Raw genomic sequence first — 15414 nt, forward strand, 5'->3', positions numbered from 1 at the left:
AGATGGCATAGCTATAATAAGTGCTATGGTATACATCAAAAGGAATATAGAGACAGAAATGCAAAATCTGATTTTGCCCTTTCTGGGCCCAACTCAAACTATCTATTTTTGGTCAGGTAAACAGCCATTTCTAGAAACCAGAGATCATCCCTTAACTCATCCCAAACCCCAGTTCAGGTCAGATTTATTACTTGAAACCCAAAGTAAGACTTAGAGAGAAAGGTATTCTTTTTTTTTTTTTTTTGAGTCTCGCTCTGTTGCCCGGGCTAGAGTGAGTGCCGTGGCGTCAGCCTAGCTCACAGCAACCTCAAACTCCTGGGCTCAAGCGATGCTACTGCCTCAGCCTCCCGAGTAGCTGGAACTACAGGCATGCGCCACTATGCCCGGCTAATTTTTTCTATATATATTTTTAGTTGCCCAGATAATTTCTTTCTATTTTTAGTAGAGACGAGGTCTCACTCTTGCTGAGGCTGGTCTCGAACTCCTGACCTCGAGCGATCCACCCGCCTCGGCCTCCCAGAGTGCTAGGATTACAGGCGTGAGCCACCGCGCCCAGCCGAGAAAGGTATTCTTAAAAGAATGATTAAACAAGCTAAAATTTTTAATTAGGACTCATGATCTACCTTTGCTGCTTTAATGCTAGTGTGTACAGTGGTTTCTGCTCTAATTTTGACATAGCTAGGGCAAAAAGAAACTAATTTTTTTTAGATTTTGAGTAACTTGGTTTATTGATAGAAGGTAATTACCTCTAAGAAATCCACTCTTGGGTTACGACTGATAATTTGTCTTTGGAACATAATTAAAATATTAATAGATTTTTGTGTGCTACACATCCTTTATACCAGTGAAATGTATAATAAACCTTACTTCTAAAAAAAGGTTTGCCTAATAACAGATCAATGTGCCATAAAACACTGTAATGTGTTAGGGCTTATATTATGTTTCTTTGATGTATTTATCCATATACACACTAGCCCTTTTTCCACTCCCTTTAGATACAAATAACATTGTAGTATAGCTCAGATACTAAGTCCTGAGAAATTTTCCAAATGCAATAGTCTAAGGCAGGTACCACAAGACACTAACCTACATAACGAATATTCAAAATCATTTTGAAAAGAAAAATTCAAATTGCTTTTGAGCCAATCAACCATTTCTCTACACTTAGGCAAATCCTAACTGCCAATGAGTAAATCGAAGAGCTAAACTCCAAAAAGGTACATTTGGGCCAACTGATTTTTACTTAATAGATTGACCCCATTTCTGCTTTCTGGTTCCAAAACAGCAACACAGAAGCAAAGCTGGCTTCCCTCTCCCACCACAGAAAACCAAAAACAAATATATATAGTGCTGAGATTATCACCAGCAATATCCCAGAATTCAAATATGAGGATGAGACAGTTCCCAGGGCCACAGAGAAATGAAAACAACTCTAAGCAGACGGTAAGAGAATAGGACTTCCATATCTGTGGCACGTCATCTCTCCTCCATTCTGCCCAGCACCAAGCATGTAGGAAATTTCCCCCCAATTTATAGAAATTTCCAGTTTCTATACTGGAAAAAGTAACATTGAGTTAGACAACCAGTTTCCCCACCATCCTGGGTTCCCTGGCATGAGACTTGTCCCTGCCTTAACCCACAGGAAGCATCATGAGTGCCAGAAGGGAGAAATATCCTTGAAGATAGGCAGAGACAAAGTGGAGAGGTAGGACTACCACTTTCAGCGCTGGAACCTTTGCTCTCTAATTAAGCCAAAGGAGACACCAAATCTGAGTGGCTAAGTAGCATCACACTGTAGGAGGTATGTTCCACAGGTCCCCTGGGCACAAACCCCTCGTGAGCCCTTCCCCTGCACTGCTACGATATCCCCTTTGGTACAGGCAGCGCTCCAATCATTTACTAGAGCCATGGCAAACCTGTGCTTAAGGTGCTACCTAGAGCCAAAAAGAGCCAGCAACCTAGCAGTAAAGAATCTCTAAGCAAATATATCCAATACAAACCAAAACAAGCCAGATAGAGAAGACTGGAATAACTAACTAATCTTTCAATGCAAAGACAATAGATGTACATCCACAAGAAACAACAAACAGGGAACCATGACCTCCCCAAATGGAAAGAGTAAGGAACCAGTGACTGACCCTAACGAGATGGTGATGTGTGAGTTCCCTGACCAAGAATTCAAACCAGCAGTTTTAAGGAAACTCAGTGATCTCCAAGATAACACAGAAAACCAATTCAAAAATTTATCAGAGAAATTTAACAAAGAGATTTAAATAATTTTTTAAAAAATCAAACAAGGCCGGGCGCGGTGGCTCATGCCTGTAATCCTAGCACTCTGGGAGGCCAAGGCGGGTGGATCGCTCGAGGTCAGGAGTTCGAGACCAGCCTGAGCAAGACCCCGTCTCTACTAAAAATAGAAATAAAAATTATCTGGACAACTAAGAATATATATAGAAAAAATCAGCCGGGCATGGTGGTGCATGCCTGTAGTCCCAGCTACTCGGGAGGCTGAGGCAGTAGGATCGCTTAAGCCCAGGAGTGTGAGGTTGCTGTGAGCTAGGCTGATGCCATGGCACTCACTCTAGCCCAGGCAACAAAGTGAGACTCTGTCTCAAAAAAAAAAAAAGAAAAAAAGAAAAGAAAAAATCAAACAAATCTTGGAACTGAGAAATATACTTGTGGAACTGAAAAATTCATTAGAACCTCTCAATAGCAGAATGGATCAATAAGAGGAAAGAAATCAGTGAGCTCAAAGACAGGCTATTTGAAAATACACAGAACAAAAAAAAGAATGAAAAGGAATGAAATCTGCCTACAAGATATAACTGGTGTTCAAGAGGAAGCTAAGCAAGAGCAAGGGGTAGAAAGCTTATTCAAGGAAATGATAACAGTAAACTTTCCAAAACTTGAGAAAGAGATAAAGGTACAGGAAAGTCAGAAAACACCAAACAGATTCAACCCAAATAAGACTAACCCAAGACATATAATCAAACTCTAAAAGGTCAAGGACAAAGAGAGGAGGTGAAAAGCAGAAAGAGAAAAACAGCAAATAACATATAAAGCAACTCCAATTCATCTGGCAAGACTTCTCAACAGAAACCATACAGGCCAGGAGGGAGTGGAATGACATTTTCAAACTGCTAAAAGAATGAATCCGTTTCTCAAGAACTCTCATGAAAAGGTGTAATGTAGTATTTTCAAATTGAACATAAAAATCATCTAAGGTACTGGTCAAAGATGTAGAACTTGGGCCGGGCACGGTGGCTCATGTCTGTAATCCTAGCACTCTGGGAGGCCGAGGCGGGAGGATCGCTCAAGGTCAGGAGTTCAAGACCAGCCTGAGCAAGAGCAAGACCCCGTCTCTACTAAAAATAGAAAGAAATTATCTAGACAACTAAAATATATATATATAGAAAAAATTAGCTGGGCATGGTGGCGCATGCCTGTAGTCCCAGCTACTCGAGAGGCTGAGGCAGTAGGATCGCTTACGCCCAGGAGTTTGAGGTTGCTGTGAGCTAGGCTGATGCCACAGCACTCTAGTCCAGGCAATAGAGCAAGATTCTGTCTCAAAAAAAAAAAAAGAAAGAAAAAGAAAAAGATGTAGAACGTGGGTTCTATCTCCATATTTACTGATTCATTAAGCCTAGGATGGGACCTGGGAATCTGCAGTTTCAATAAATTCCTCCAGTGATTATGATGCAGGGAGTACAAGGAACAAATGTGCAGAAATACTGGCTTAAACTCTCAGCTAGCACCAGTTAAAACTTAAAGGCTGACATGGTTTAAAAAAAAGAAAAACTAAAATAAGCAGTTGCTAAAACAAGAGTTTTCAATTACTGTCACAAAGGCAGATACGAGACTGACAGCTGGTGTTTCCTAGTAGAGAAGTTGAAGAGATTCACTTCAAAAACAATGTTCTTTGTGTGGCAAGACCATTCAGAATTTAGGTTCAAGTAAGCACTGACAGGAGAGCACATGAGAGAAACAAAAGAATGCCATATTTCAAATCACTGCAAGATCTTCATGACAGAGGAAAAAGACAAACTGTGTGAACTGGAGGAGGCTTGGCAGTCACCATGTCGTATTGCAGGTTTCACAGTAAGAAAAAGCCAAAAGGTGCAGCCACAGTGAGATGAGAGAGTATGGGCTAATTATTATTGTACCCCAAATAATGTTCTATGACCTGATTTGCAGAATCTCATACATACCTCAAACCCTATAGTCATCACTTGTAAAGCAAGGAGCTATAGCTGCTGAAAACATGAGGCTGTATATTTTCTTGGCAAATTGTGAGTTTAAAAAGGGAGTAGCTGACAGAGTACCAGCCAACAAAAGTGTGCGAGTACAGGAGATCACATACCAATGGCACCAGACACCCAGATACTACTGTTAGTTTAAAATTCTGCTTCTTACATTATTTTCATCACAGTGACATGATTCTATAAAGTAACAGAATTATCTCCTCTACTTGGTAGAAGAAAAATTATTTATTTATTAATAAAAGGTGTTTTTTTTTTAAGAGATGGGGTCTTGCTATGCTGCCCAGGCTGGCCTCAAACTTCTAGACTCAGACTATCCTCTCACCTCAGTCTCCAGGACTACAGGCATGTGCCACCACATCTAGCCAAATTATTTTTATAAATTGTTTAAGGAAATGAAGATCAAAAGTGGACAAAAACTGAAGGGGATCTAATCCTTAAAAGAAAAGAGCCACACTGGGTAAAGTTTGTGGTCTATCTAAATAAATATACTATTAAATTCAATGTGTGAACTTGACTGGATTTAGATTTAAAAATGACAGCCACAGAAGATACTTTGGGGACAACTGAGCAAATCTGAATAATAACTGGGTATCAACTGATATTAAGTATTATCTTAGGTATGATAATAGTATTGTGGTTATGTAGAAGTACTGTGGTTACTTTTAATACTACAAAATGTTAACAATTATATAATCTGCATGGTAGATACACAGGCGATCACTATACTATTCTTTCAGCGTATTTGAAAATTCTTGTAATAAATTTTTTGTTTAGGGGGGAAGAATACTTACGAGCATTCCTCAAAGACTTTGACCCTTTCACAGCCCTCAGGAGGTTCCCTTTTGAACATGTAACTGTTGTTAGGTTTTGGTGAGGTTGCATATTTGGGCAGAGGAGAGTTGTTCCCATTCTCTGCAAGAAATGACACACCAGATTATTAAGAAATACTACTACATAAAAGCATAGTCATACTATGTTTATTCTTGCACCACTCTCTCCCGGCCATGAACTACTTAAGAGCAGGAATAGTGCTTTATCAATATCACCCCAGGATCAAACATGACTCCTCGTAGAAAGGAGATAATTAATGCTTACTAAATAAATGCATAAACATATAAGAGATTTTTATTTCTTTTCCACTTATAATTATCATAGCCTAGGCCTGTATCACTTAATCCTTGGTACGGAACTGAGTGTGTGTGTGTGTGTGTGTGTGTGTATATATATATACACACACACATATATATATATACACACACACACACACACACACACACACACACATATATATATATATATATATATGCTATAACCACAGTAAATACACTCAAATGCCACTTTCATTTTTCCCAGTTCAAGCATCTGAAATGGTTCTTCATTGTTTGCTGATCATTAACTCTTGGCCTGCCCTTCAGAATTTCTCGATTTCTCTGCTCCTGTGGTTACAATCTCTGTTCTAGGTAGTCAGCCACCATATGCCAAACATTTCCTTTTGCCTATGAACTTCCCCTTACCTAAACAGGGTAAGTTCTGTTCATTTTCCAAAACTTCCTTCAAAGTTTGGCTCAAAGTTTCTGAAATCTTTCCAAATTAACCCTACCAGAGAACACAACTTCTTTACTCTTGATATTCCTGTTTGGTGTTAACATCCTCAGTTTATACTGTATTAACTTAAAATTTCTGATCTGTTTCACAACTGCTCTAAATTTTCAGTCTGTGTCAACTAAGTTATAAATGCCTTGCTAGTAGTAGCACCATGGCCCTGTTTTCTTACAAAAGAAATTCATAGAAGCCAACCAGCTACCAGCTTCCTAAAATCAATGCAGCAGAACACAAAATTTGTTGAATTTATTTAATGAGTTCCTACATGTTATTGATTTTAAAGTAGAAAGTATGAGAAATCAAGGGACAGGTTATTAACAGCGATGTTTTATCTGACCAGAAGCTAGCAAGAAAAGGTCCAAATATCAACAGTTTACAACTGTCCATAGTTTAAAGAGACTTCTTCAGTGAATTTTCTGTCTTCTGCACTTGCTATAGTTTCAGTGATTTAGGTGATTTAGTAGTAATGGCCAGTCATAACAGTGGAGGATTTTAGAACATTCAACACACTGTATGTAAGTTCTAATGAAATGACTACTGAACTGAGCTTTAGAATGTATAAATAAGCATCATAATATTGCTTTCAAATACATAAAATAACTAGGATTAGACTAACAACATATTACCCTGCTATAGACAGATAAAAAGATCATATTTGTTTTAAAAGGTAAGAATATTTATAATTAACACTTAAACTGCTTCTCTCTCTAAGTTATTTTTAAGGTACTCAAGTACTCTCCAACTTTTACATCAGGCTTGCTTTGAACATTCATCCTCAGTCAATATAAATCAGTACAACCCTTGCTAGAAACATCACAAAGACAGATCCTAAAAAACACTAGAAGGCTTTGTATATAATTAAAAAGTATTACGGTAATAAAATCATGTCTAGGAAGGTGACAGAGAACAAACTGCTTCTCAGGACAAGGCTTCATTTCATTTATGCCAAAAAGAATGTTTCTCACTAATGAGGAAGGTATTAATAAGTGCAAAAATAAGTACAAACAAAAAAGCCCATAAACCCATCCAACTAGACTATTAACTGAGCACCACAGTAAAACCTACTATTTTGTACTCTAATTTTCTTAAACCTCTGCTTTGAAAACATTACCCCAGTAGCCTCAAATGTGTGTGGTCTGCTAGAAAATGAAGAGAATAAATGACAAAATAGGTGGTGGTGTTCAGTTATCATCAAGTAACAAATTCCTCCAACACTGCACCTTTATCTCTTGGGTCAACAAGCAGGTCATCAGCTGAACAAGGGCTCTCCTCGCTACCTTCGTTGGAAATGGTGAGGAATGACGTGGGAGACACAGACTGAGAGCGGCTGCTCTCGTTGCTTCCCCTGTCTACCCCGCCGGGGGTCTGTGTGTCGATGCTGCGTGTGCTGCTACTTCTCTGTACAAGTGGGGGTGGAGCACGATGGCCATCTGGAATATCTTGTGGCTGTTATAAAAAATTTAAAACATATGTATATTTACCATTGATTTTGAAAGTCACCAATAATGCACCCAATGTCAACCATCCCCTACAGTGCCAGAGACTCACAAATCAGAAATCTCTTCCTACTTATTAGCCCTTTGTGTTGTTAGTGACATCTCTGTCTAATCTGACTCTCCCAAATGAGTGTCTTGGGTAAAGACTTTGTATTCCTGGCACACAGCAGGCAGCCAATGCTTGTAGAATAAATGAATTGTGCTGAATTGCTTGTCATGTACTAAATGTTATTTTTAAAATTATAAAGGAGAGCCATGGTAAAGAGGCGAAATCTAGGTACTAGGTTCCAATTAGAAGAAAAGGTTATCTAGAGCATGAACTAGTGATACCTTAATGCCAGGCCCCTGTTACCTTTCTGCCCCTACCCATTCCCCCAAAAAGGGGTTTTTCAAAGAAATTTCCCTAAATGAGAGAAAGTTAATCACAGTAGTGCTAATTATAGGGGGAAAATGAAGGAGAGACTCAGAGGAAAGCCTGTGTGGTTCACTTAGCAGGGAAACCAACTTCCTGTACATCTTTGATTCATTTGCCTTTATTACATCAGGGAAAGTTTATCCCATCATGCAGAATAGAGGCGACAGTGTGGGGAGTTGTGTTTTTTCTAAGCAAAACCAACTTTTTATCTTAAGGGAGAGGATCTTAAGCATTAACAGAATACTTAAACATCAAACTCCCTAATTCCTTCCTCACTGAAGAATGGAAGCTTAAATATACTGTGACATGGCTTTTAAGCCTAAACAATAATTTTTCTCACTGCCTCTTACATATTATCCATTCTCATGAGTGTCCTAGTTAAGCAGAAAGAGCAGGAAGAAGATCATTTCTAACCGCACTTCATGATGATAGAGCCCAGCACGTCAACCAAAACCAATAGTTACTGACAATCAAACAACACGGAACATGTAGATTCATGCTTAGAAAGTATTTACTGTCATGTAATCCACCCCCCCAAAATTAATAAGCTAAACTTTTGTTAAATGGAGTTATAACAAATGAGAAGTGTATATCACCTAATGATTTTTAAATATAGATAAACAAAAAATAGTTTCTGTTTAAGGATCCAAATTTAAGCCAGATCAGTTGCCTCTTTGAGATGCAAAGAAATGTACACTTTTCATTCACTGGCCCAGGTCAAAGTTTTTCAGAAAAGATACATTTCATTCTCTCTTATTGAGAAGGAAGAAACCTAAATAAATACACAAATTGAAACTGTGAATTTCTTAATAGAAGATTCACATGTAAGGATGATTTTAAGACATAAGGTTACTTACTATAAGCTGCTCTTCCTTTTCCCCAGTCTCTTTAATTATTATTTCAATCTCCTGATTCAATCCTTCCACACTATTCCGGAACCGGGAGCCTGTCGATTTGGTGATAGGAATTACAGGAATAAGTGCACTCTTTGGAACAGGAGCCTTACGAAAATGAGGTGGAGAGGAGAACAAGAGAATGTTAACATTACCTTTTCATTCTCTAGATTGAAGCATAATTCCAGCAGACATAAGTGACTCAAAAATAAATCAAGGTAAAACTTGCAGACCTCAAAAAGTGTAACCAAACCTGCTCCTTTAGCATATATGAAATATAATTTAAAGCCCAAATCCCAGACAATCAAGGTAGAATTTTAGAAATTTATTCACATCTGTGATGGACTAAAAAGGGAACATGGATATAAGAATATACCAAAAGAATGTCAATCTCAGAAATTCTTTCATCATCATCACAGAGTTCAGACTTCAGAACATAACTAAACTTTCCTAGTGCCACAATTATCTATATTCCAGAAAAGAAACAAAAAAATGGTTTACCAAAAAAGAAAGACATTTTGGTTGGAAAAACAAAACCACTTCCAAAATCCATGTACAGTATTGAGACTAAAGAAATGAAAATAACTTCCCTGTGAAATTTAATTATTTATATCTTTGTTGCAATGATTTAAATATGCTTTGTTCAGGAAAGAAAATAAAACAATTCATTTTTCTTCTTTTTCCAAAGCCTATGTCCAATTTTTAAAAATTGAAAGTGTTTTCATTGTCACAGTGTTACTTTTGAAAACAAATAACTGCTACATACTTACAGGATATTCCTTCGTTTCCTGACAACATACTCAAAATAAAACATTAAACAAACATTACAGAGGTATCTGCCAGTTAATAGCAACAGTGTGCTAGAAGATCATCTTGCTTATCACTCTGATGTCTGGCAAGGAAAGGTGATTTACCCATCCTTTATTGAGAAAGGCTTCTTTGAAAAACTTCTTTCAGGGGGAGGTGGGCAAGGAGACAAAGGTAACAGGGCCTCTGGGCAATGGTCATAATTTAGATCGATTCCAAGACAACCTTGTCAACCGATGAACAGAACTAAGTGTTAAATCTGTATTTCTTCTCTTTTACTCCTGCTCACCTTTATAATTGAAAAAAAATTAAACATAACACAAAAGAATCCTTGGAAAACATAAGAACTTTCTAAGAAAAAAGCCAAGTGGAAGCTCCACTCTGACGTGCTGCAGAAGCACATCTTTACTGCTCAGTTAGTGCTGGGCCTTCGCACATAAATATGGAACACAGCAACCTACCCCATGGTTTTGAGAATGAAATGTGAGGACACTGGGCACAGTGCCTAGCCCATAATGGATGAATACTCAGTAAATAGCAGTTACAATTTTTATTTTGTATTTTCCCTTTTATATATTTTATTCTTAAAATAATTCTTTCTTATCTTTTCACATTTTTTCCAAGTCTTACTTATTTTCTTCTACATATGGCATCTCTGAACTAATTTTTCCCTTTAAAAAATTCCTATTCCCACATTTCCCTATAACTCAAGCTTTTCATATTATTTATTCCCTTTTAACTTCCACCTCTTTTTTTCTGTTCTCTCTTCCAATTTTAGTATCCATTATCAAAGGAAAGAACATGAAAAATCTCAAGTTTAGATGCTATTTAGGTGTTTTATAGAGAAAATTTCTATAATTAAAAAAATTTCAACTCCCTATCTTTGAATTATTCTCTGCAGTGTTAATCTTTGGAGCAATGCTATACCATTTCCAAAACGACTTTTTGAAGAAATCTTACCCACATCCATATATCTATTCTTGTGGTCTAGTTCATTCTATCTGAACACATGTACTGGTTTGATCCTTTCACCTTTATAAGTGGTGACAACTCTACATCCAACTTGGCTGGTGGCTAAAGCACAATCAGTGTCATAGATCCTGGTCAGAAAATAAAACTTTAGCTCACTAACATTCCATATGGATAAAAATTTAAGTTTATAATATGACCTGTCATCAGATAAGTCATATGTTTCAAGTAGAATAGAGTGGTCTATAAAGTAAGAATGATGACATTTTTAAAAGCTGAATGGTGCAATTACTTTGCAAATTTACAAATAGAAAATTATGGGACTAAAACTTGACCTATATGTTTTCAAAGGTTTAGCACTCTTATTTCTTTTGGTTCTCTGTGTCCTCAAATAAAAACAGAAATACTACATGCAGGAGAAAAAACCACACACACCTTATTTCATAATATTTTCTGTTCTACCTGTTGGAACAAGGGTTCATCTACCCCAGACTCTTCACCAAAACACAAAGTTAAAGAACCTTTGTCTCTTAATGTTTATTTGACCAAAGCATGCATATACAACAGGCATACACATATTTATATTTCACATAGAAAAAAGAAAGACCATTCCCCCAAAATATCATAAGTAAGCTACACCTGGGTAGAGAAATTACAGGTGATTTTTTTTCTTTTGGATTATTTTTCTACAGTCAACTGGTGGGGAGGAACTATGTCTTATTCATCTCTTTATTGCCACTGCCAAGCATGGAGCCTAGAATATAAAAGATGCTTGTCTGACAAGGCTGGTATTATGGGCTAAATGTTTATATCCCCCAAAATTCATGTGTTGAAGCCTTAACTGCCAGTGTGGCTGTATTTAGGCATGGGGCCCCTAAGGCAGTAATTAAGGTTAAATGAGGTCATATGGGTGGGGCCTTGATCCAGTAGGATTAGTGCTCTTACAAGAAGAGACACCACAGAGTCCTTGCCACCCCCATGCACACAAAGAAGAGGTTGCAAAAGCACCCAGCTAGAAGGCAGCTGTCTGCAACCCAAAGCAACAGCCCTTACCAGACAACAACCCTGCTGGCACTTTGGTCTTGGACTTCCAGTCTCTAGAACTGTATAAGCCACCTAGTTTATGATATTTTGCTATGGCAGCCAGAGGAGACTAATATACTTACCCTTAGTTTTATTTTTCATTTCCACAGTTTTCAATGGACTTAAGAGCCTACTTAAATATAACCCAGAGATACAGTGATTCAGAGAACTTGACTATGTCTATAAAACGTTTACCCTAAGAAACTATTTTTAATTGGCCCTGTTTTCATATTGCAAAAATAAACAATATTCACTGAAGAAAGAAAAACATATAGCCATCTATTCTTTGACAAAGCAGACAAAAACATACTCTGGGGAAAAGAATCCTTATTCAATAAATGGTGCTGGGAAACTGGGTAGCCACATGCAGAAGACTGAAACAGGAATCACACCTTTTCACCTCTCACAAAAGTCAAATCATGGTGGGTAACAGACTTAAACCTTAGGTGTGAAACTATTAGAATTCTAGAAGAAAATGTGGGAAAGACTCTTATATAGACATTGGCCTAGGCAAAGAATTTATGAAGAAGATCCCAAAGGCAATCACAGCAACAACAAAAATAAATGGGACCTGATTAAATTAAAAAGCTTCTGCACAGCCAAAGAAACAGTCACAAGAGCAAACAGACAACCTATAGAATGGGAAAAAATTTTCTCATGCTACACATCCAATAAAGGACTGATAACTAGAATCTATTTAGAACTCAGGAAAATCAGCAAGAAAAAAATCAAACAACCCCATCAAAAAGTGGGCAAGGGTCATGAATAGAAATTTTTCAAAAGAAGATAGAAGCATGGCCAACAAACATATGAAAAAATGCTCAACATCTCTAATCATCATGGAAATGCAAATCAAAACCACAATGAGATATCACTTAACTCCAGTGAAAATGGCCTTTATCAAAAAGTCCCAAAACAATACATGTTGGTATGGATGCAGAGAGACAGGAACACTCATACACTGCTGGTGGGACTGCAAACTAGTGCAACCCCTGTGGAAAGCAATATGGAGATACCTTAAACAGATACAAGCAGACCTACCATTTGATCCAGCAATTCCATTATTGGGCATCTACCCAAAAGAACAAAAGACATTCTATAAAAAAGACATCTGCACCCGAATGTTTATAGCAGCACAATTCACAATCGCAAAAATGTGGAAACAACCCAAATGCCCATCAATACATGAGTGGATTAGTAAAACATGATATATGTATACCATGGAGTATTACTCAGCTATAAGAAATAACGGTGATATAGAATCTCTTATGTTCTCCTGGATAGAGTTGGAACCCATTCTACTAAGTGAAGTATCCCAAGAATGGAAAAATAAGCACCACATGTACTCACCAGCAAATTAGTTTCCCTGATCATCATCTAAGTGCACATTTGGGAATAACACCAATTGGGTGTTGGGCAGATGTGGGGCAGGGGAGGGGATGGGTGTATACCTACAAAATGAGTGTGATGCGCACTGTCTGGGGAATAGACACGCTTGAAGCTCTGACTTGGGGGGGGGCATGGGCAAAATACATAACCTAAACTTTTGTACCCCCATAATACGCTGAAATAAAAAATAAATAAATAAATAAATAAATAAATAAAGGTGGATTAGTGGTACTTTGAAAAAAAAAAACAAATGGAATTCTATCACTCAGAGGTAATAACTGGTAATAATTTGGAAAATATCCTTCTATCTAGCCTTTTTTATTTTATGCATATACATTCTTAACCAAAACCAGCTCTGCTGTGGTTCTTAAAACTGCCTGGTATTGGCACAAGGACAGGGACACAGACCAGTGGAACAGAACAGAAAACCCAAATATAAAACCATCCTCATATAGCCATCTAATCTTTGACAAAATAGACAAAAACATACTCTGGGGACAAGAATCTCTATTCAATAAATGGTGCTGGGAAAACTGGATAGCCACATGTAGAAGACTGAAACAGGACCCACAGATTTCACCTCTCACAAAAATCAAATCACGGTGGATAACAGATTTAAACCTTAAATGGGAAACGATTAGAATTCTAGAAGAAAATGTAGGAAAGACTCTTACAGACATTGGTCTAGGCAAAGAATTTATGAAGAAAACCCCTAAGACAATCACAGCAATAACAAAAATAAATGAATGGGACCTGATTAAATTAAAAAGCTTCTGCACAGCCAAAGAAACAGTCACGAAAATAAACAGACAGCCTACAGAATGGGAAAAAATTTTCGCATACTACACATCAGATAAAAGACTGATAACAAGAATCTATTTAGAACTCAGGAAAATCAGCAAGAAAAAAATCAAACAATCCTATCAAAAAATGGGCAAATGACATGAATAGAAATTTTTCAAAAGAAGATATGAGAATGGCTAAAAAACGTATGAAAAAATGCTCAACATCCCTAATCATCAGGGAAATGCAAATCAAAACCACAATGAGATACCACTTAACTCTGGTGAGAATGGCCTTTATCAAAAAATCCCAAAACAACACATGTTGGCGTGGATGCGGAGAGACAGGAACACTCATACACTGCTGGTGGGAATGCAAACTAGTGCAACCCCTATGGAAAGCAATATGGAGATACCTTAAACAGATTCAAGCAGACCTACCATTTGATCCAGCAATCCCATTATTGGGTATATACCCAGAAGAACAAAAGTCATTCTTTAACAAAGACACCTGTACCCGAATGTTTATAGCAGCACAATTCACAATCGCAAAGATGTGGAAACAACCCAAGTGCCCATCAATCCACGAACGGATTAGTAAACTGTGGTATATGTATACCATGGAGTACTACTCAGCTATAAGAAATAATGATGATACGACATCTCTTTGGTTCTCCTGGAGAGAGCCGGAACCCATTATATTAAGTGAAGCATCCAAAGAATGGAAAACCAAGCATCACATGTACTCACCAGAAAACTGGTTTCCCTGATCATCACCTAAATGCACATCGGGGAAGGATACCAATTGGATATCAGACTGAGATGGGGGTGGGGGGGAGGGGATGAGTGTATGCCTACATGATGAGTGCATTGCACACCCTCTGGGGAATGGTCATGCTTGAAGGTGCTGACTCGGGGAGGTGGGGGGGGGAGGGGATGGAGGTATGACTACATGGTGAGTGCCAGGCACACTGTCTGGAGAATGGACACGCTTGAGGCTCTGACTCAGGGGGATGGGCGGGACATGGACAATGTATATAACCTGAACTTATGTACCCCCATGATGAGCTGAAATAAAAAAAAAAAAAAAAAAAAAAAAACCAGCTCTGTACCTTAGTGTTATTTTTTAACTTCATATCAGATCTCTAACACCTCTCTATGCTTTAAAACTTTTGTTTATGGAATCATTTTTACAGTTGCATAGTATTTCATTGTATGAGTGCATTATGTTAAGAAATCAGTGCTGTTATTAAACAAATAGTTTCCAATTTTTTACTATAAAACCATGTTGTTATGAACATCCTCTTAGATAAACATTTGCAAACATATGTAAATATTTCCTTAGGATAAATTCCTGGGGTGGGGGGACTCTTGACTAAAGGATAGGAAAGGATAAGAAAGATTTTCAGGACTTTGATCCACAATGCCAAATAGGACAGTAAAATATCTTTACTTTTTACATATCTATCTAGATGTACTACCTGAAAATGTATGTTTTACCAAACTCTCAACATTGAATTTATTTTTTAACTATTCCTAAATTTCATCAACTAAAAATAGTCTCAATTCCTTTAATTTACATATTGTTGAGTGTCAGTGAACGTGAATTTTTAAAATAATCATCAGTCATTTATCCATTTTGTAGCAAGGGGGGGGGTGTCTGTATTTTTCGTAATTGACTTGAAAGAGCTTGTCATAGTGCTTACATATAAATTG

The 15414-nt window shown here is 37.5% G+C and overlaps 1 protein-coding gene across 1 annotated transcript in view; it reads right to left on the minus strand.

Moving 5' to 3' along the window:
* Positions 1 to 15414, minus strand: part of FAM117B (family with sequence similarity 117 member B) — a 94724-nt gene that overhangs the window by 3550 nt on the left and 75760 nt on the right. The window contains exons 5-7 of the mRNA XM_045559704.1: positions 8633 to 8776; positions 7085 to 7310; positions 5054 to 5174 (exon numbers count right to left, since the gene is read on the minus strand). Of these exons, the coding sequence (XP_045415660.1) occupies positions 5054 to 5174; positions 7085 to 7310; positions 8633 to 8776 (491 nt within the window). The remainder of the gene's footprint in view (positions 1 to 5053; positions 5175 to 7084; positions 7311 to 8632; positions 8777 to 15414) is intronic.

This window comes from Lemur catta, chromosome 8 (assembly GCF_020740605.2).
Source record: "Lemur catta isolate mLemCat1 chromosome 8, mLemCat1.pri, whole genome shotgun sequence".
NCBI classification, from domain to species: Eukaryota; Metazoa; Chordata; class Mammalia; order Primates; family Lemuridae; genus Lemur; species Lemur catta.